General features: G+C 58.1%; 1 protein-coding gene across 1 annotated transcript; it reads left to right on the forward strand.

Moving 5' to 3' along the window:
* The first annotated feature begins 1,897 nt into the window (after positions 1-1,897).
* On the forward strand, positions 1,898-15,904 carry CLEC2L (C-type lectin domain family 2 member L). Its single transcript, XM_062193155.1, has 5 exons — positions 1,898-2,099; positions 9,994-10,068; positions 13,267-13,433; positions 14,775-14,875; positions 15,259-15,904. The coding sequence occupies exons 1-5, from the start codon at positions 1,898-1,900 to the stop codon at positions 15,368-15,370; spliced, it is 657 nt and encodes a 218-aa protein (XP_062049139.1). The 3' UTR covers positions 15,371-15,904.
* The last annotated feature ends 4,364 nt before the right edge of the window (positions 15,905-20,268 follow it).

Here is a 20,268-nt window from a genome sequence, read left to right on the forward strand (position 1 = left end):
ACCATGACTTCCATGTGGGTTGTGGGACCCCAGCCTTTGGAGCATCACTGGCTGCCTCTGAGGGTGAGCAGGCTCAGGAATGCGGGAGTCGGCAGGGGAGCCGGGACTCAAGCCCAGGTACTGGGATCTGGGACGCAGGCAACCCAAACAGCCTGAGCTGCGATGCCAGACGCCAGCCCTAGGGAAAGTTCTTTATTACTATTTTTAAAATATTTATTTGAAAGGGGGGAAGGAGGGAGGGAGGGAGGGAGAGATACCAGCCTTCCACATGCTGGTCCATTCCTTAAACGCCTGCAGCAGCAGGTGGAAGCAGGAAGCAGGAAGCGGTCTCCCATGGGGGTGGCAGGGACCTGGTACTAGGGCATCAGGGACTGGAAGCAGAGCAGCCAGGACTGACTGGCACCCTGGTATGGGATATGGGCCCCAAGGGGTGGTTTAACTTGCACCACAACACCTGCCCCAGGCAAAGCTCTTCAAAGAATGCTGATTGGACACCACACCCCCTCCCCCTCTCTCCTTGGTCCTGCCTAAATGGGCAGTATGGTACCCAGGTGTGGTGGCTGGAACTAAGGCAGCCGTGTTGTGACTATGCAGCCATTGTGAAATGTGGGCAGTTTGTGGATGGAGGAGCAAAGGAACCGGGCCCCTGATGGCCTCGGAGCTCCCGATTGGCCCTGGAATGCCCACCTTCAGGTTTCTTTCCCATGAGCAAAAGTAAACTTCGTTCTGGTTTAAGCCACTGTTGCCGGGCCTTTTTGTTAGTCTGCTGGGCCGACCCGGATGAACGCAGTCCTGGAGAAGGTGCCAGAGATGAGGCGGGCCAACGCGGCTGCCGGGGGGCTGCAGCCAGGGGCTGGACTGCCAACAGCCGGCTCTCCCGAGCAGAGGGGCAAGAGCGGCAGCGGCGGGGCGGGAGACCACGAAGACCTTGCAGCCTTCTCGAGGGCTGGCTCAGCCCCAAGGGAGGGGGCCCTGAGAGGGAGGGGCTGGGAGGCCCGCAGGAGGCTCTGCTGGGCCTGGACTTGGCCGGGAGTGGGAGGGGCTGCGAGCCTGCAAGACAGGCTTCCTGGGTAGCTGGCCCCAAGGGAGGGGCAGAGGGGCCGAGGGTGAGGAACTGGGCTAGGTCAGAGGCGGGAGGTCCAGGCCGGAGAATGGGCCCACGAGGCAGCAGCAGGGGTCAGCAAAGGCCGTGGCCGGAGCCCAGGGCGGGAGTCAGCCACCTGCTCAGCCACCCACCTGCGCGGGACCCCTCGGCCTCTTTCATTCCAGCTCGCCACCCACACTGGGGGTGTTGCCAGGGCGACCCGGGTCCCTGGGGCTGAGCAGACGCTCCGCGGCCAGCTGTGCGCTCCGGCGCCTTCTCCGGAGTCTAGGGACAAGCGCCGCCCCACCCCTCTGCTCTGGCTCCCGGGCCGCCGGCCAGAGGGGACCCGCCCCTCTTCCTTGAGTCTCCTTGCGCTGCCCCGGTAAACTTCGCTCCCGTTGCACAGGTGACTGCAGGAGCGGGGGAGCCGGAGCTCGCGACGCAGCCGCCACCTGGCTCCAAGCCGGCGCTCCTGGATCTGCAGCGTCCGCCTTCCGCCCTGCGAGCGAGCGGGTGGCGGGGTCGGACCCGGACTGTCCCGGCTCTGCACGCCTCATCCCGCCCGCCCTCGGCTCCCCGCGCCGCCGCGCGCTCCTCCCCTGCGCCCGACTCCGCGGAGGCGGCGCGGTTCCGCCAGGGCAGGCGCGGCGCGCACGGCGGCGGCGCGGGGAGCCGGGCTCAGCCCCGGCCTAGGAGCGCCGCGGCCCTCGCCCACCCCAGGCCGGCCTGGGGGGCCCGCGGGGCGCCGAGTGCGCGTCGGGCTGGGCCCCGCACCCCGGCGCAGGAGCGCGGGCGCGCGGCGGAGCGCCAGGCATGGAGCCCGCCCGGGAGCCGGCCCGCGAGCCCCCCGCGCGGACCCGGCCGCCGCCGCCCCCCGCCGCGCGCCCCGCGCCCGCCCCCGCCGCGCCCAGGCCGCGCTCGCCGGCCGAGGCCGAGGGCCGCGGGCCCGAGGGGCTGCTGCGGCGATCGGGGTCGGGCTACGAGGGCAGCACCAGCTGGAAGGCGGCCTTGGAGGGTAAGCGCGGAGCGGGGACCCTCGCCGGTCACAGTCACCTTGGCCGGCCTCGCGGAGGGGAAGACGCGGCCAATTCATTCATTGCGGGGCGGGCGCCACTCCGTGGAGGCGACGCGGGCGGGGAGGTAACGGGAGACCGCTCCGGTCACAGCCTTGACCCTGCCTCTGCGGCTAAGTCCCTTGTTGACCTTGGGGACGAGCTCGGCTTCCCCGCGCGGGAAGGGGGACCGTCACTGCCCAGCACCCACCCTCCCCGCGCCTGGAGAAGGTGGCCTGAATCCGGCAGAGTAACAGAGGCGGGCGCCCTGCGGGTCGGTGGAGGCGGCCCCGGAGGCATCTCTGAGGGGCTCTTCCTGGCAAGGTCACGGGTTGCCCCCACCCCCTTCCACTCGGACCGGCTCCGGAGTGACCCCTGACTCGCCAGGAAGCAGTAACCAACGTGGGAAGTAGGGTTCAAGTTGGAGTTCTTTTAGGAAACTTGTGTTGGCTGCTGGTGGTGTGCTGTGGGAGATGGAGTTGGCAGGGAGTGCGTGAGGGCTAGCGAGCTGGCTCTCCTGCGGCTTGTGAGGGTGCTCCTTGGATCCCCAGGGCCGAGGAGGGCCTGGGCAGCATTAACTAGGGGAGCCCAGAGCCTGGGTCAGCTGACCTTAAGGAGGGAGTGTCAGGAAAGGAGGGCTTCCTGGAGTAGGTGACCACTTAGGAGGAGAGAAGGGGAAACAGGGTACCAGGCCCCAGGGACTGGCATGTTCAGGGGCCTGTCCTGGGAGGGGGGGTGTCAGTGTTGAGCCCTGGAGTGCATGCTGGGGGCCAGGTGAGGAGGGCCCAGACCCTGAGGGACCACCTGGGCCTTGCTGGGGTTTGGACTCTGCTCTGAAGGAGCTGTAGAGGGGCTGAGACGGCGGAGCTGCCCTTGGACCACTGGTGTTGGCTCCGAGGTGGGGCCCACCTGGAGGCCAGGGGAGAGGAGGGCTGGCCCCAGCACCTGCACCAGGCAGCTCCGGGCTGAGGAGGGAGCGCGTTGGGCCCGTGGCTGGGGGCTGTGAAGAAGGGGCAGCAGGCAGGTGGCCGGATGCTGGCTGGGGACAAGGAGACACAGCAAGTGGAAGAAGATGCAGAGAGCTCTGGGCTGGGTGGAAGTGAGGCGGACAACGCCCCCTGCTGGTGGCTGGCTGGGTTTGCCCTGTGACCCCCATGCTCCCCTCCTACCCAAGCTGTTTCAGTCCCTCGGCTGGCATTTCTGCAAGGTCTACACTAACTGTAACCCTGACCCCCAGAGGGCCTGCTCCCTGCTTCTGCCCCGGGCTGCCCACCTGCCGTTAGGCTGGAGAAGGGGCTGCGCCCTGGACGGGCCGGTGACTCAGAGGCCCTCTCAGGCTGCTGGGGCCCCCGCCAGTGCCTGGTGTCTACCTGCCGGCCAGCCTCCTCTCAGCCGGCCTGCCTGGCTCCCTGCATGGCCTTGCTCTGCGACTCCTGCCTGCTGCTGTTCCCCCAGGTTCCTCCAGGAGCCTCCCCAGCCTTCACAGGCTGTGGGTCCTGGGTGCTGGCACCTCGGGCCTGTGGATGCTCCCACAGACGTTTTAGGGCTGGAGCCCGAGTGCCTCTGCTGGTTCCCCAAGGGCCTCCCGGGCCGGGACTGGACCTTCCCAGGTAGTTACTGAGCCGCCAGTGCTGGCCTGTACGCTGGCCTCGCACACCCATTCTACAACATCAGACCCAGCCCTGCACCTGCTGAGCTCCCAGCGCAGGGCTGACACCCTGGTGAGGGTGAAGAGCTTGCAGCAGTGTGGCTGGTAGGGTTTGAGACTGCGCCTCCCACGGCTGCAAAGGCCCTTTGCCTTCTTGACTTGGCCAAGCTGTGTGCTCCTGGGGGTCTGCGCTGCTGCCTACTGTGTGCCGAGCACTTCTCCAGCAGCTACTGCATGCCGGCCCTGTGCCGAGGGCCTGGATGGCAGCTGTGGCGTTGAATCGACACCTGTCCCCTTGCAGGGGGTGGCCCCGTTTTCTTATAGGTGAGGGCCGCAGCGTCTGCCTAGGGACACGCCTTGGTTGCTAACATGAGAGACAGCTGTGGGGTTTGTCATGAAGCTTTGGTGACGTGGAAGGTCTCCCCTTTCCTCACTGATGGAGGACATCAGGCCCCCAGAGGCCAGCCGTGGTGATCCTGCCCCGGCTGCTAGGCAGCCTGCCACTTCAGGGATGGCCAGATGTCCCCTCCTCCGATCAGAGAGCTGGGGTGTGCGCCCAGGCCTTTCAGACTGTCCTCAGATGAACAACTGGCTCTATAAACAGACAGCTGAGCAGAAGTTCCCTGGATGGAAACCCCCCCCCCCCAGCCCCTAGCCTTTGGGTACAGGAGGGAGAGGTGACCCTGAGCTCCTGCCCGGGTTCTGGGTTCTGGAGGTCACCCGAGACGGGGGTGGGAGAGGGGACGCCGTGACTCTGCAGACCACAGGCTATGGATTTGTCGGGGCTCACTGATTCTGAATTTTTAATGTTAAAAGTGTCCTGATTAGGCTTCAGCCCACAGCTTCCTGGTCAAAACCACACGCATGCATTTAGAAAGGCCTCTGAAAAACCCAGAAATGGCCAAGCTCCCCGTCCGATGGCTTTTAATAGTCAAGCTTGTGCTCGCCGGGCTGTGCTCACCGGGCTGTGCCCGACGGCTCCGAGACGTCAGCCAGGGGCCTTCTGGGGGTGTGGGTGTGAGGGTGACGGGACACTGTCTGGCCCTGGGAGTGAGGCTGTCCCCAGAAGTTGCTCCTTCTAATATTAGGCTACATCACCCACATTTAGGAACCTAAGCAAACTGCACCCTCAAGGCCCATCGAATACAAGTATGGACCTCAGTACAGTGGGAATGACAACTGACCTTTCGTGAGAACTCAGAGGGAGCCGTCAGAAGGATATACCGGAGTCCTGCCCCGCAGTACCTCAGGCTGTGACCCTGTATGGACACACAGTCACGGCAGGCCGTGAACGGGTGCCCCGAGAGGACAGGGAGAGTGTCGCGTGCTGGCCAGGGCAGAGACCACGGGGAGCTGGGAACAGGCAGCCCCCAGAGCGAGCGCGGCTCTGCTGACACCTTGTTGTTGCACTTCCAGCCCCCAGACCCGAGCGAGCTGCTGTTGCAGAAGCCACCCCGCGTGTGGCCTTGCGAGGGCACCCCTGGAAAGGACACACCATCGTTTAGGGTCGTTTTCTCGCTGAGGGCAGACAGCGCGCAAGGCGTTGGGACTCTCTAGCATGTCCTTTCTCTCCACGGCGCGGTGTCCAGAGAACTCTTCCCCATGTTGGAGTGTCGAGTTCTGGCTGCTCCACTTCCAGTCCAGCTCCCTGCTAACACACCTGGGAGGCAGCAGCGGATGGCCCAAGTGCTTGGGCCTCTGATAGTCACATGGGACCCTGATAGAGTCCCTGGCTCCTGGTTTCAGCCTGGGCAAGCCCTGAGTGTTCTGGCTATTCAGGGAATGAACCAGCAGATGGAAGATCTCTTCCTCTCTCTCCTCTGCCACTCTTTCAGATAAATAAAATAAATCTCTAGAAGAAATGTACATCCTTAAAAGGGGGGGGCGGTAATAGGACCAGGGTGAGAGCAGCACACGAGCTGGCACGGGAGGGAGGAGGGGGGAGGCTGCGTACGCTGACCTGCCCCAGGCAGACGTCACACAGCTCCGAGGGGTGAGCCTGTGACGAAGCTGCCTCCAGCAACGGCACAGCAAGAGGAGGGCAGGCTTGCAGTCACCCACCAGGACTCCTGGGCCCCAGCAGCCCACCCCTCGCCCAGGAAAGACTGCTGTCTGTTGGACTTGCAGGTCAGGATGGCAGACTGCACCCACGCATTCACCCTCTCTCCACTCGGAAGCCCAGTAATACAACAGCACAGGCTTTTAGGGCCATGAAAACAAGTGACAGGAGAGAAGGCACTGGCAACAGAACTGGGAACTGGGAGCACATGGCTGAGTGGTGACTGACTGCAGCCCACTGGGAAGCAGGGAAGCCACACTAGTCACAGGAGAGGGCTCCGAGGCTCCATGGCTGTCGGCAGTGGGTGAAGATGCCCAAGCACTTGGACCATCTTCCACTGCTTTCCCAGGTGCATTAGCAGGGAGCTGGATTGGAAATGGAGCAGCAGGGATTCAAACCGCTGTCCATGTAGGATGCTGGTGCTGCAGGCCACGGCTTTTAAGAGGGGGTCTTTATAGAACCACAGCAACAGTAGCAGTGCCTTGGAAGTTAAAGTATGAAGATTGTAGAAATGAAAAACCCAGTAGATGGGTAGAAAGAGAAAGTGGAGATAGCCTCCAGAAAATATAGCAAAAAGGCAAAGAGAAAGCAAACAAGAGAAAAGAGATGAGAAATTGGGAGGACCAATCCAAGAGATCCAACATTTGAGTAATATGACCCCCGGAGAGAAGTCAGAACACAGAGAGGAAATCAGTGACACAGCAAAGGGAGGTTCCTCTCTGCACGCAAGGGCCCGCTGCCTGCTCGAGTAGGCGAACCAGGCACGACGGAGTGCTGTGACATCCTGGAGATCGGAAAGATTCCAGAGATGCAAAGATCAAACCATTCAAATCTGAAGGATAATGGACACGGATGGATTTAGACTTTTCTCCGACAGCAACACTGGCGCTGGTGAACAATTAGGCCGTGCGCTCCTGCTCTGTGGGAGAGCCACTGCTGACCCAGGAGACACAGGCCTCTGAGGCCGGGAGTCTGGGAGATCACGCAGCAGGGCACCTAGTGAGAGGCTTCGCCCCTTGCAGCTGTGCTGCGCGGTGGTTCCCGGGAGTCTTGGGCAGCCGTTGGCAGACGGGCCCCACTGAAATGAGTAAAACAGAAGGAAGACATGGGCGAGAGAAGCAGCCAGAGAAGCAACCCAGGAGATGGCCAGAGAAATCCTCAGGGTGTGGGCTGGGAGATCCCAGGGTGGAGCTGGGCTTGGGAAGCGACGGTCAGATTGGAGCAGGTGAGAGGGCTGCAGGGGGTCGTTCTCTGAGCAGGTGACAGACTGGCTGTCTCCCCCATGTCCACACGCTGAATCCCTAACCCTGTGTGATGGCATAAGAAGGTAGGGCCTTTGGGAGGTAAACAGGGTTGGAGGGGTCATGAGGGTGTAACTCCTGGGATGGGCTGAGTGCCCTTTGAGGGGGAGACTAGAGCTTCCTTTCCCCCAGGGGGCAGCAACAGCCGTCGGCAAGTAGAAGGGCCCTAGCCAGCCCCACCAGCACCCCCGGAACTGTGAGAGAGACACGTCTACTGTTGAAGCCCCCAGCATTTGATAGCCGGACTGGCTCAGCCAAAGGTGAAATACATCCAATTCCTGATGCCGTCCTGTAATCTAAGAGGAGTTTGTGGGTTAAAATGCTGGTGAGCACACAGAAGACTAAGCAAAGGAAAAAGAAGGCCACAGTTAACTAACAGGCAAACTGGGGGTTTGTGGGAAAGAGGTTATCCTGATACCTGTGTGGCTTTTCTGGGAGTGCCCTGTAGGCTGTCACACAGTAGGACACAGAGCGAGTACCACACACAGAGAGAGAGTGGAGGTGAGCGGGCAGGCTGGGGTGGGAGTGCCCTGTAGACCGTCACACAGTAGGACACAGAGCGAGTACCACACACAGACTGACAGAGAGTGGAGGTGAGCGGGCAGGCTGGGGTGGGAGTGTGCAGAGAATTGATTCTTCATCGTTGGGGTGGAAGGCAGCAAGTTATGTCTCAGCTGGGAAAGTGGCTCAGTACTGACCTGCACCTGCCGTTCAGAGAACTGGAGCTGGTACCAAAGTCAGCTACAGGAACTCCAGCGGCTGCCTTGACAAGGGGCAATGTCATTAGGAGTTCTTTATGTGGAGACTTCCAGGAGTTCTGGATGCTTTAAATCCATGCTTTCCTGACTATCCTTGAAGATGGAAACAGGTTTCTTTCCCAAATCCTTGGCCAAATGCAGAGCAGGTGCAGGACGACACGTGACCATGCACTTGGACGTCAGGGTGACGCGTGGTGACGCCCCTGTCCTCTCCGTGTTGGAGCTTACATCATCGCGGAGGACGGCACCCTGGCTGCACCCATGCTCACGCACAACTTTTTTTTTTTTAAGATTTTATTTATTTATTGGAGAGGTAGAGTTACAGACAGTGAGAGGGAAAGGCAGAGAGAGAGGTCTTCTATCCCCTGGTTCACTCCCCTACAGACCGCAATGGCTGGAGCTGCACCGATCCGAAGCCAGGAGCTAGGTGCTTCTTCTGGGTCTCCCACGTGGGTGCAGGGGCCCAAGGACTTGGGCCATCCTCCGCTGCTTTCCCAGGCCACAGCAGAGAGCTGGATTGGAAGAGGAGCAGCCAGGACTGGAACCGGCGCTCATACGGGATGCTGGCGCCACAGGCGGAGGATTAACCTACTGCGCCACTGTGTCAGCCCCTCATGCACAACTTTGATTGACCTGACTAGTCAAAGAGTCCAAACAAAAACACCTTTAAAAGGGAGTTCACACCTACAAATGCCTAAGAAAATAGAAAGTGAAAACCAGCAAGTGATGGTGAGGATGGGGAGAGACCGCAGGCTCGCACACGCGGACGGGACTGTAAGCTGGGCTGGCCACCGTGCACGATCACTTGGCAGCTCCTCAAAAAGTGAGCAGCACCCTGTCACCCAGCAAGCACTCCCAGCACCCAGCCAAGAACTGAAAGCAGTCTCCAAGAGACTTCCCACAGCTGGCTTACAGAAGCAGCCCAAGTGCCCACAAGGGGACTCATGGGTGAGTGCAATGTGGCACAGCCACACGGTGGGCACTCCTAAGCCATAGAAGGGAGTGAGGTCTGATACCTGCTGCCCCATGAGGACCCTGGAAAGCACACGCTAAGTGAAGTCAGCCAGACTCCGAAGGGCAACGGCGTAGGAGCCCCTTATATGAAACATTTGAGCAGGCGACTTCATAGGACAGAAAGCAGAGGCGACTGCCAGGACTGGGGAGGGCAGTGAGGGGAACCCATGGGTAGCGGGTGCCAGTCTGGGAGGCTGAATAAGTGTGCAAGTAGACAGTGGTGATGGTTGTACCATGTGGTGACCTTAACACCACCAAGTGAACACTTAAAAAATGGCTAAAATGGCCAGCATCGTGGTGCAGCTGGTTAAGCCACTGCCTGTGATGCCGGCATCCCATATAAGCACCGGTTTGACTCCTGGCTGTGACACTTCTGACCCAGCTCCCTGCTAATGCATCTGAGAAAGCAGCGGAAGGTGGCCCAAGTGCTTGGACTCCTGCACCCACGTGGGAGACCTGGGAGAAGCTCCTGGCTCTTGGAGAACTGGATGGAGTTCCTGGCTCCTGGTTTTAGCCTGGTCCATTGTGGCCATTTGGGATGTGAACCAGTAGTTGGAAGAGCCCCCCTGCCCCATTTCTTCCTCTCTCTGTAACTCTGCCTTTCAAATAAATAAAATCTTTTTAAAAAATGGCTAAGTACATTTTGTGTGTGTGTGTGTGTATTCTACCACAATGAAAAAAAAGTCTTTGAAAAAACCCTGTGTTTAATGTTGAAGAGTGCCTTTGTGAAATACAAACTAGGAATGCTGAGTGATGACAGGAAGTGAGCACAGACAAAAAGGGAGGCCCACAGGCCAGAAGGGTTTCACTGAGGGGACGGGACGGATGGTGCCGGGTGGGCGGGTTTCAGGAGGTGCCCGGAGAAGAGGACATGGGGAGCAAAGACGCAGGGCAGGGCACCCCGTGAGGGTACCGCGGGGCCTTGGGAGCTGTGTGGCTGGAAGCCGGGGCGCAGCAGGGGTGGGGCAGAGGTGGAGGATTTGCTACACCACACATCACATGGCTCCGGCCGCCAGGCTTCTCACTGTGGGGCCTGGGGTGCGCAGCCAGAGAATGACCCCTGTCTCTTCTCCTCAGACACCACCACGCGGCTCCTGCTGGGGGCCATTGCTGTGCTTCTGTTCGCCATCCTGGTGGTGATGAGCATCTTGGGTGAGCGTGCATGTCAGCCTTTAAGCCATTGCATTTAACACTCCTGTCTGAAGCATGCTAGCAGGTCACGGAGCGGTTCTGCAGGGGACAGGTGAGTAGAAAGTGCTGTGTCTGCCGTCAGGGAGATTTCCGCCTGACGTAATACACTGACGCGTGGACTGTACCGGCTCTATCATTTTATTACTTTTCCCACCTTTTCAGTCTCCACGGATTTGCTCATTTATCTGAGAGGGAAGGAAGGAGGAAGGCAGAGAGAGTGAGCGAGTGCCATCCACTGGTTTGCTTCTTGAATGTCCACAATGGCGGGGGCTGGGGTGGGCTGAGGCTAGGAACCTGGAATTCAGCCAGGGTCTCCCACGTGGGGGGCAGAGACGCGAGTACTTGAGCCATCACCTGCTGTTTCCCGGGGTGCACATCAGCAGGAAGCTGAACCTGGAAGCAGACCTGGGACTGAAACCCGGGCACACTGACATGAGATGTAGGCATCCCCAGGAGGGTCTTCACTGTTAGGCCAAGAGCCTACCCCACATCCCTTTTAGTAAGCCGTGCGGGTGAAGCAGAGGTGCTATGTAAGTATTGTTTCCTAGATGCTGTGAGAACTTGGAAGAAACCCGCAGTGCGCGGGGCAGGTGGGGATGACGGGCTCTACAGCTCACATGTGTTCAGCAAACATTTACTGAGGCCTCCTGCGTATTGGGCCATGAACTAAGGAGCCAGGAGAGAGAGAGAGAGAGAGAGAGACAGACAGACAGAGAGAGAATACGACTGACACCGTCTCTTGTGCCCAGGGCTGAGTGCAGCAGTCGAGGCAGCACTGCCCACTGTCCCAGTGAGCACCAGTGGGGGAAACACACGTGCCTAATCCTGAAGAATGAGCAGGAGCTTCCCAGGGGCCAGGAGGGGGAGAAAGTTGGGGAGGAGGGAGAAACTGTTCCTCTACCCTCTTACGTTCAGAACTTGGGGGCATGCAAATTAAACCTACAAAATTTTTCTTAGTATTTACATTCACTTGCGGTTTCAGAAAAGCAGTAAAAGCCAAAGAAACCTTTAGACTTTGGGGGATTATGGGAAGGTACTTCAAAGAGTTTGTGAAAAAATGAAATTAAAACATAAGTTTATTTTGGTGCAACTGTTTTTGAGATTCATGACTAATCCTTTCATAATATATGAATTTTCCATAAAATTTTTTAAAAAAGATTTATTTATTTGAAAGTCAAGAGTTACAGGGAGAGAAGGAGAGGCAGAGGAAGAGAGGTCTTCCATCTGCTGGTTCACTCCTCAGTTTGCCGCAACTTGGGCCAAGGTCTCCTTCCGGGTCTCTCACGTGGGTGCAGGGGCCCAAGAACTTGGGCCATCTTCTACTGCTATCTCAGGCCATAGCAGAGAGCTGGATTGGAAGGGGAGCAGCCGGGACTTGAACTGGTGCCCATGTGGGATGCTGGTGCTGCAGGTGGCAGCTTTATTTGTTGAGTCACAGTACCGGCCCTGGGCATCAGAACATTCTAAGGGGAGCCCCTGAGAAACAGAGTGATATGGGGGACTTTGAAAGGGTGGGACAAATTGCCAAGGACAGGTGAGGCCGTCTGAACAGAGAACGTGGCTACACTTGAGGGATTTAATCAGTATGTTCGTGGGTTCGGAAGCACTTGAAAAAGTGACTTCTGTGCCTTCCCTTCAATCTTTGAGAAATGCCGCAGCATCAGAGGTGAACTGATGGAGGAGTGTCTGCTGACAGTACCTTTTCCTAGCACACCCTCCTTGGTAGGACATACGTTATCACTAGGGAGCTTGAGAGTGTGTAGTCGTGGGTGCGCTGACCCCTGGGGCCAGCTTGGATGGACGCAGAGAAATTACCACGGATTACACTGATTTCCTTTTATCCTGTGCGGGGTTGGGGTGTTGGCCACGTGCAGACATAGCAGTCAGTGATTTTGACACAGCACAATAGTTTCACAGGAGAGCCTTGTGCAAAAGCGGCGGAAGTGTAGCCATGCCAAGGTCAGTACTCCCAAGTGGACGTGCACCTCACTGAAGAGATGGCCCAAGGTGTCCATTACTTACTCTGTGTCCACATGGCCCTAGGTCCCTGGGGCCTGAGCACCGTGGGCGTGCTCACGGTTCCCTTCTGCTCTCCATTTTAATCAATCATTTGTACGAGAACAAAAAATATGCTGATAGAATTTGCAGCTGTCACAATCCTAAGACACAATCGCTTGCGGCAGATAGGAAAAAAAAATCAAGATTAGAATTAGTCTTTAAAAACTCCGATGATGAGCCAGAGCAAATGACGTTCACGCTGAAGAAATAACTGTAAGTTTCTGTGTTTGCACTCCAAAAGTGCTTTCTGTGTGTTGTGGGCAGAGTGAGGCCTGGCTTGCAAACAGCTCACCGGACAGGAGGCTGAGCATGGCTTAACTCCTCTCGGCAGGAAGGCCCTTTGAGAACCCGCCGGCCGCCTGGCTTCCTCCCCAGGAACCCAGGGACGTGCACAAGCGCACGGGGCTGCAGTGTGCAGTCTGCAGTCTGCAGACTGGAGAGGCCGTGACATCGGTGTCAGTGCTGCTGGTAGAGCCGCAGCTGTTACGCCCAGTCTGCCCCATTGCAGAGTTTCGGGGGCACAACGGGGCCCAGCCGTGAGCAGGCGGGACAGAGAGCAGACCCTAGGGGAGGCGCGGGAGAAGCCAGGATGGGGGGAGCCTGGGGTCTTCCCTCAGGTGGGAGGTAGCAGACGGGGCAGGTTTACTCTGGGTCTCTCCTGAGGACAGGCGCTAGGTGGTAGGTCCAGGGGCAGGAGAGCAGGCTGGGATTCAGTATCTGCGCTCGATGGCTGTGTAGCCAGCCAGTGAGAGAGGGCGTGGGTAATGAGGGCGCTCAACCTTCCTGCTGCAGAGACAGGCTGCCTGGCTTCCAGTTCCCTTCCTGAGTTTCTGGAGTTCCATGCCTTGGGGAGCTCAGACAGCAAAGACCGTAACCCAGGAGCTAACCTGGTGCGCTCCCTCAAGGTGATGAACCCGTGAGCCTCCCAAAGCCCCTCCTCTCCCCACGCAGTCCCCAGCCTCTCACCTCAGCACTGTCGCTGAAGGGCCACAAGGTCGAGGTAGGTGGAGGAGCTGTGGAGGGGGTGGGCTGGGGGTGAGGGGGGCAAGGCCGTGGCTGGGCACAGCGGCGGGTCCTGAGCCCTCCCCCTCTTCCCTGCAGCTTCCAAGGGCTGTATCAAGTGCGAAGCGCCCTGCCCGGAGGACTGGCTGCTCTACGGAAGGAAATGCTACTTCTTCTCCGAGGAGCCGAGAGACTGGAACACGGGCAGGCAGTACTGCCACTCTCATGAGGCCGCCCTGGCTGTGATTCAGAGCCAGAAGGAGCTGGTGAGTGTCGTGGGGTTGAGGCTGGAGGGCTCTCAGCACCGCTGCCCTCGACTCTGGGGGAAGCCACTCCCCAAGCCTGCGGTGTGCCCCTGTGACGTGTCCCCAGAGCCAGCAGCCACTGTGCAAGTGAGTCCCAAGGGGCTGAGCAGGTCACCTAGCGGTTGGTTTCCATGTCCATTGTCAAGGCCACAGACTGAGCTAAATGCAGTAAGATGCAAGAATTTGAAAATACAAGCACACTTGTGAAATGTTAAAACACATTCTGATTTTCTACTGGAAATACTCCAAATAGTTGAATCAGAAGACATGTGAGGCGGGGCTGTTGTGGCACAATGAACTAGGCTGCTGCCTGCAGTGCTGGCATCCTGTACTGGAGCGCTAGTTCGAGTCCTGGCTGCTCCACTTCTGACCCAGCTCCCTGCTAACGTGCCTGGGAAGGCAGTGGAGGATGGCCGAAGTAGCTGGGCTCCTGCCACCCAGGTGGGAGACCCAGATGGAGTTCCAGGCTTCTGGCTTTGGCCTGGCGCAGCCCTGGCCATCACAGCATTTGGGAAATGAACTAGCAGATGGAAGATCTGTATCAAACTGCCTTTCAAAAAACCAAATGAAAAAAAAGTGATGGGGCAGCCATTCGGCACAATGCTGAGGATGCTGTAGGGAGGCCGGCATCCCAGATCCCAGTGCCTGGGCTTGGTCTCAGCTCAGCCCGTTCCAGCTTCCTGCTGCTAAGGCATACCCTGGGAGGCAACAGGTCCCTGTCACCCACGTGGGAGGCTCAGAGTTCCTGGGTCCTGGTTTTGTGTGGCCTACCCCTGGCTGTTGGGGGCATCTGAAGAGTGGGCAGGATAGGAGATCTCTGTTTGCCTTTCATGTAAAATAATAAAAGAAATACAATTCTCTCCTGGCCATTGTGGCTTTTGAACCACAGTGGTGTGGCCATCCAAACTAGCAGATTATCTAAAAATCACTGTATGTTGGCCTAAGTCCTGGAAGTAGGCAGCTAGAAGTACAATTCGTCTGAGTCCATCAGCAGGCAACCCCCAGGCCTCCTGCAGGTCAGGAGAGCCAGCACCTGGGACCACCGAGCTCGAGAAGCAGCCCAGTGCGGCTGGGGCCCAGTGTGCACCCCTTCAGGCTGTGGGAGGCAGCTGGCGGAACCGCGTCTCAGCAGTGTGACTGCAGGAGATTCCGTGAGCCTGGCTCCTCCCTCTTGGGATGGGGTGGGACATCAGCCATCCTGCAGTTGTCTGTCCATCCTGGGAACCAGGATCTTCCTAGCAGAGGTTGGCCTTGGAATGAGCGAGCGTCTGACTCCGAGTTTTCCCTCTTTCCTGGGTGCAGGAGTTTATGTTCAAGTTCACGCGGAGGGAGCCCTGGATTGGCCTGCGCAGAGTTGGGGACGAGTTCCACTGGGTCAATGGGGACCCGTTTGATCCGGACACGTGAGCTGAGGCTTCATCTTCTGGCCAGAAGCTTAGATTGGAGCACCCCTAACTCCCCGAGAGAGCAACACTTGGTTTTGTGCGAGCCGGGGACTGTGGTCTCTGGGTCCAGTGTGTGTGGCAAACACCCTTTCCTGGGAGGGGATCCCCTTCTCCGCCTCCTGGGGAGGTGGCTCTGCCCCACGCACCATCAGAGCTCCCTGGAGTCGGAGCCCAGGCTCTGCCGGCTCCTCCATAGCCCATTCAGCCCGAACCCGGGGCCAGCGAGGGGAGGGCGTGCCCAGGCTGTCCTGGCCCCACTGGCCAGAACTCCATCCCATGACCGTGCCCAGCTGCAAGGGAGGCTGGTCGTGAGCACCTGGTCTGTTCTCTCCTGGCTGCAGATTCACCATCTCGGGCCCCGGCGAGTGTGTCTTCGTGGAACCCACCAGGCTGGTGTCGACCGAGTGCCTGATGACCCGGCCATGGGTGTGCAGCAAGATGGCCTACACATGAGGAGGGTCGGGCCAGAGGCCGCCCTCCGCCCAGGCCTGAGTGTGCTGGCTCTGGCTCCGAGACCTGCCTCCAGCAGAGCTGCCAGCCTCTCCGAGGTGAAGTAGCTGGGGGGGTGGGGGTGGTCTCTGCCCCGGCCCCTTTCCCAGGCCCCCGAGCTCCTGGTCTCCTGTGTCCCCAGGCAGGTCCTGTGGCTCAGCAGTTAAATCCTCGATGCTAAATGATGTAGACATCTGTCCCCCATACTCACGCAGGCGCAGGCACAGTCCCCTCTCAAGCTCAGTCCGCCTTAGCCAGCCTCCCAGGTCATTCCTTCCTCACTGCAGCTCTGGTGCTTTGGGTAGGACAGGGCGGGCACCGATCGGGTTGCTGTGGCCCAGCAGGCCCACTGTCCCTGATGGGGTCTCTCTTACCTTGGCCAGTCCCCTGCATCCACCCTCTGCCTGGCTCGGGGGTCTCGGGCAGGGCCCCTGCTATGTCCGCGGTGCTGTTGTCTTGGTCACTAACGGAATAAAGAGATGACTGGCATCCCAAGAAGTCTGCTGGCGTCTGTCCTAGGGGAACAGTAGAGGGGCATGTGTCCCCTGCCGGTGCAGCGGACATCAGGCAGATGTCTCCATGCCCCAGTCTTGGTGCAGTGGGATGAGCTGCTCCGTGGGACACCCAATCCCGGATCAGAGCACCAGTTCAAGTCCTGGCGCCTCTGCTTCTGACCCAGCTCCCTGCTCACGTGCCCTGGAGGCAGCAGGTGATGGCTCCAGGGCTGAGTCCCTGCCACTCATGTGGGAGACCACATGCACTTTTTGGCTCCTGACTTCAGCCTGACTCAGCTCCAGCTGCTGTGGTCATCTGGGGAGTGAAGCAGCCGATGGAAGATCTGTTTCCCTCTTCACTCTGCCTTTCAAATAAATAAATCTTAGAAAATGCACTTCTTCTGGTGTGGCAGGTGCAGTGTGTAGAACTGAGAATAGAAAACATATCTGTGGGCTCAGGACATCACTTAATCCTTCAAGGACACCACGTTATTTGAAGATGTCCAAGGGTTAGTTCTGGCTCCTTCGTTACTGTTCAACTCGACATGACCAACGCATAGTCTCACCTGCCACGTGCTGGTGCCATGCCAGGCAGTGGGATCCAGGGAGCACACAGGGAGCAGGGGACACAGAAAGTACAGAATGTTCTGGAACACAGCTGAGGGGTGGCGTGGCTGGCCTTAGGGGAGGTACGGTGGGGTAAGTGGGAGGACCAGGTGATGATCCTCTTAGGCTGGATAAGAGTTGGCGAGGGTCTTCTGGCCTCTTCTGGTTCCCCTGGGTCTCCTCGGGGCCTGTGGAGGCCCCCAGTGCCCCTCCCCTCAAACACACTCCCTCTCTGCCTGGCCTGGATGAGAGGCAGACCTGGGAACTGAGTGTGGTCCATTTCCAGAAGAGTTACGGAACCCAGGCCCCGCTGGGCTCTGCACGGTCCTTTTGCTCTTTCCAGTGTTCAGACAGCACCGCCCTCTTGGTGGTGTTAACTTTCTGCTTTACGATGTTCCATGTGAGAGCGGTAGCTTGTGGGGTCCTGTTTGGATTTACTGGGACCCGGGATGCAGGGAAGTGTAAAGTGAGGGTGGGGTGGGGTGAGGTGGGGCTCCTAGCACACAGAGGGGCCGAGCACTAAGAAGGAAGTGATCAGCTGCTGCTGCTGCCTCCGGTGGGTGCTGTCCCTCCTACCCATGCTCCGTCGTGTCCCCCTCAAAGACAGGGAGGCTGAAAAGCAGGGCCACTGCTTCCCGTGTGGCAATGCACCGGAGTTCTTCAGAAATGGCCACAGGAGAGGAAGCTGCCTTGGCAGGACCCTGCTGTCACGGGGAGTGGGAGAGGGCACCTGGGGCCCCAGGACTTGCCCTTGGCCACACCCGGGGGTCCAGGGAAGCAGCATGAGAAGATGGGGGGCTGGTGAACCTGCAATTTCCTGTGCAGTTAGCCAAAGCCTGTTGCCAGCAGCTGTCAGGGCCCCCTGGCAAATCAGCTGCCCTGCCCTTGGATTTGTCCTGGGACCACGCAGCCATCTTGGACACTTTCAGCTCAGCACGTTCCCCACCCAGGGTCATCGCTGTGTTTCCCTGTCTGCTTCCAACTGAGGAAGGAAACACAAGGTAAAACACTGGCACACCCAGCTGCAGATACGTAGAAATCCTCCTACAGTTGTACTTCAGCCAGACTGCGTGGCTCGGCTCCCAGGGGTCCCTGGGGACAGCACAGGGTGGACACCTGCGAGCCTGTGTCTCGACAGAGAAGTCTAGGGCCCTTCCTAGACTTCCTAGACACGGCAGGGATCGCCTCACTCTTCACTGCCTTGAGCCGAGTGTTCTTTCTGAGGGGCTTCCTCTGGGAGCAGTGTGATGAGCTCAGAGCTCCTGGTGTAACCGCTAGAGTGGGCCTGGCCTCTTGCAGATGCTGCAGCCCATTCCAGGCCAACCTCAGACACACTTTGGCATGACGGGGATGGCCGGGGGGAGTTTTCTAAGGAGAACTCCCTAGGGTGGTAGCATCTGGCAGATTAACTAGTGTCTCAATTTTTTCTTCTTCATTTTATTTGAAAAGGGGAGGGGGAAGAGAGAGTTCTCTTGTCCACTGGTTTACTCCCCAAATGCCTACAACATCTGTGCCTGCATCCATGTTTGGCCAGACCAAAGCCAGGAGCCTGGAACTCAGTGCAGGTCTCCCATGTGGGGGGGCAGGGAGCCCAGTCCTGGAGTCATCGCTGCTGCCTCTCAGGGTGCATCTGAGCAGGAGGCTGGAATCAGGAGTAGCGCTGGGACTCCCCAGGTACGGGATGCAGACACCCCAAGAAGGGACTTCGCTGTGCCAACGCCTGCCCTAGCCTGTCCCTGGTTAGCAGGCAGTACCGTCACCCCTTCTTATAGCTGAAGAAGCAGCCTGCAGAGGTTAAGGGGCCTGCTCCACAGACACAGGCAAGAGGTGCCGAAGCCATCTTTGAGCCCAGACCCATCCCCACAGGACACTGGCAGGTGCAGCTCCTGGCCGGCTGCCAGCTCCGAGGAGGGCGGGGGCAGGGGGGTCCCTCCTGGGAGAGGACACGTGTGTGACTGATTCCTTTTCTGGGTGCTTCATTCCATGCCTGTGTGAATGACCCACAGGGAGGGGACGCCTCTGGGACAGCAACAGCCCCTGGCCCCCTGCCCCCTGCCCCAGGCCTGATTTGTGAGTCACCCTTCATGGCATCCAAGCACTCCTGCCCCTGGTCGTCAGCCTCTACATGGCAGGGATTGCGTGTTGCTGGTCTCCTAGTGGTCCATGGAGAAGATGCTCTAAGATGGCCACGTGGGGCCATGAGGCTGCCGCCATCGTCATCATCACCATCATCATCATCTCCTGACTGCTGTGGTGGTAGCCGGCCATTGTCAGACTCATCTTCTGGGCTCTGGTGGGCACAGCCTGAGTTCAGAGTCAGAGGCAAAGAGAAATCTTGATTGCTTGAGTCTGATGAGCCCACTCAGTCTCCCAAGGCAAGCATATACCGAGTGGTTGCAGGAAGGGTGCAGCACACGCCAAGCCCAGCAATAAGCAGACAGCTGGTGCTAGCACTGTGGCATAATGGGCTAGGCCTCCGCCCGTGGCACCCACTTCCCATATGGGTGTTGGTTCAAGTCCCAGCTGGTCCACTTTTGATCCAGCTCCCTGATGATGCTTCTCTCTGTGGAACTCCAAGTTGATCAGTGACCTGGACTTAACTTAACCTGGACTAGACGGGCCACATCTGGGGGTGGCACGTGTCACCTGCAGACATTCACTGGCTAGGATGGCTGTGAAAGACAGAAATACAGTCTAGCTGTGTGTTGTATACACAGACTCTTCGTGAGTTGATGGCTTTCATAAATCTTGAGAAATCCTCCACCTGCCTCTCTGTAGATACTTCTGTCTAACCCTTCTCCTCCAGAATCCCAATTAGGGCTGCTGGATGAGCTCACACTGGCGTCTAACATTTAGCTGTTTTCATTCTTTTCTCCTCCCTGTTCTTCAGTCTGGGCATTTCCTATCAGCCAGCTTTTTTTTTTTTTTTAAAGATTTTATTTATTTATTTGAGAGATAGAGTTACAAATAGTGAGAGGGAGAGACACAGAAAAGTCTTCCATCTGCTGGTTCACTCCCCAAATGGCTGCAACCAGCCAGCTGGAGCTGTGCTGATCAGAAGCCAGGAGCTTCTTCTGGGTCTCTCACATGAGTACAGCCTTGGGCCATTTTCCACTGCTTTTCCAGGTCATAGCAGAGAGTTGGATTGGAAATGGAGCAAGTAGGAGTTGAACCAGCGCCCATATGGGATGCTGGCATTGCAGGTGGCGGCTTTACCCACTATGTCACAGCGCCGGCCCCAAATTCTCCATTTTTAGATAATGCACTGTTCAATTTCATTTTGCTCCTTTTATATGTTCCATTTCTCTACTGAAATTCTTCATCCTTCCATCCACCAAATACATCTTTTTCTCTTACATATTCAGCACAAGTTATTTTAACATCTGTGGGTCTGCTTCTACTGATTGTTTCTTCTGATCGTGGGTCACACTTTCTTGTTCCTTCCCATGTCTTATAAAACTTATTTTTAATAAAGATTTATTTATTTGGAGTCAGAGTTAAAGAAAGAGAGGGAGGGAGAGAGGTAGGGAGGGAGGGAGGGAGAGAGAAAGAGAGAGAATCTCCTATTCACTGGTTTACTCTCCAGGTGGTCACTATGATCAGGGTGAGCCAAGTTGAAGCCAGGGGCCAGGAGCTTCACCCAGGTCTCCCATGTGGACGGCAGGGGCCCAAGTACTTGGGCTATCTTCTGCTGCCTTTCTCAGGCAGGAGTTAGACTGGAAGTGAGGCAGCTGGGAGTTGAACCTACGTCCATATGGGATG

This window comes from Lepus europaeus, chromosome 1, assembly GCF_033115175.1.
Source record: "Lepus europaeus isolate LE1 chromosome 1, mLepTim1.pri, whole genome shotgun sequence".
Lineage (NCBI taxonomy): Eukaryota > Metazoa > Chordata > Mammalia > Lagomorpha > Leporidae > Lepus > Lepus europaeus.

Bases quoted from the DNA above. Each gene is read 5' to 3' on its own strand.
- CLEC2L (XM_062193155.1), top strand. From the start codon at position 1,898: ATGGAGCCCGCCCGGGAGCCGGCCCGCGAGCCCCCCGCGCGGACCCGG. The intron at 10,069-13,266 runs GTGAGCGTGCAT...TCTTCCCTGCAG, and splicing joins GGTGGTGATGAGCATCTTGG to CTTCCAAGGGCTGTATCAAG. The intron at 14,876-15,258 runs GTGAGCTGAGGC...TCCTGGCTGCAG, and splicing joins GACCCGTTTGATCCGGACAC to ATTCACCATCTCGGGCCCCG.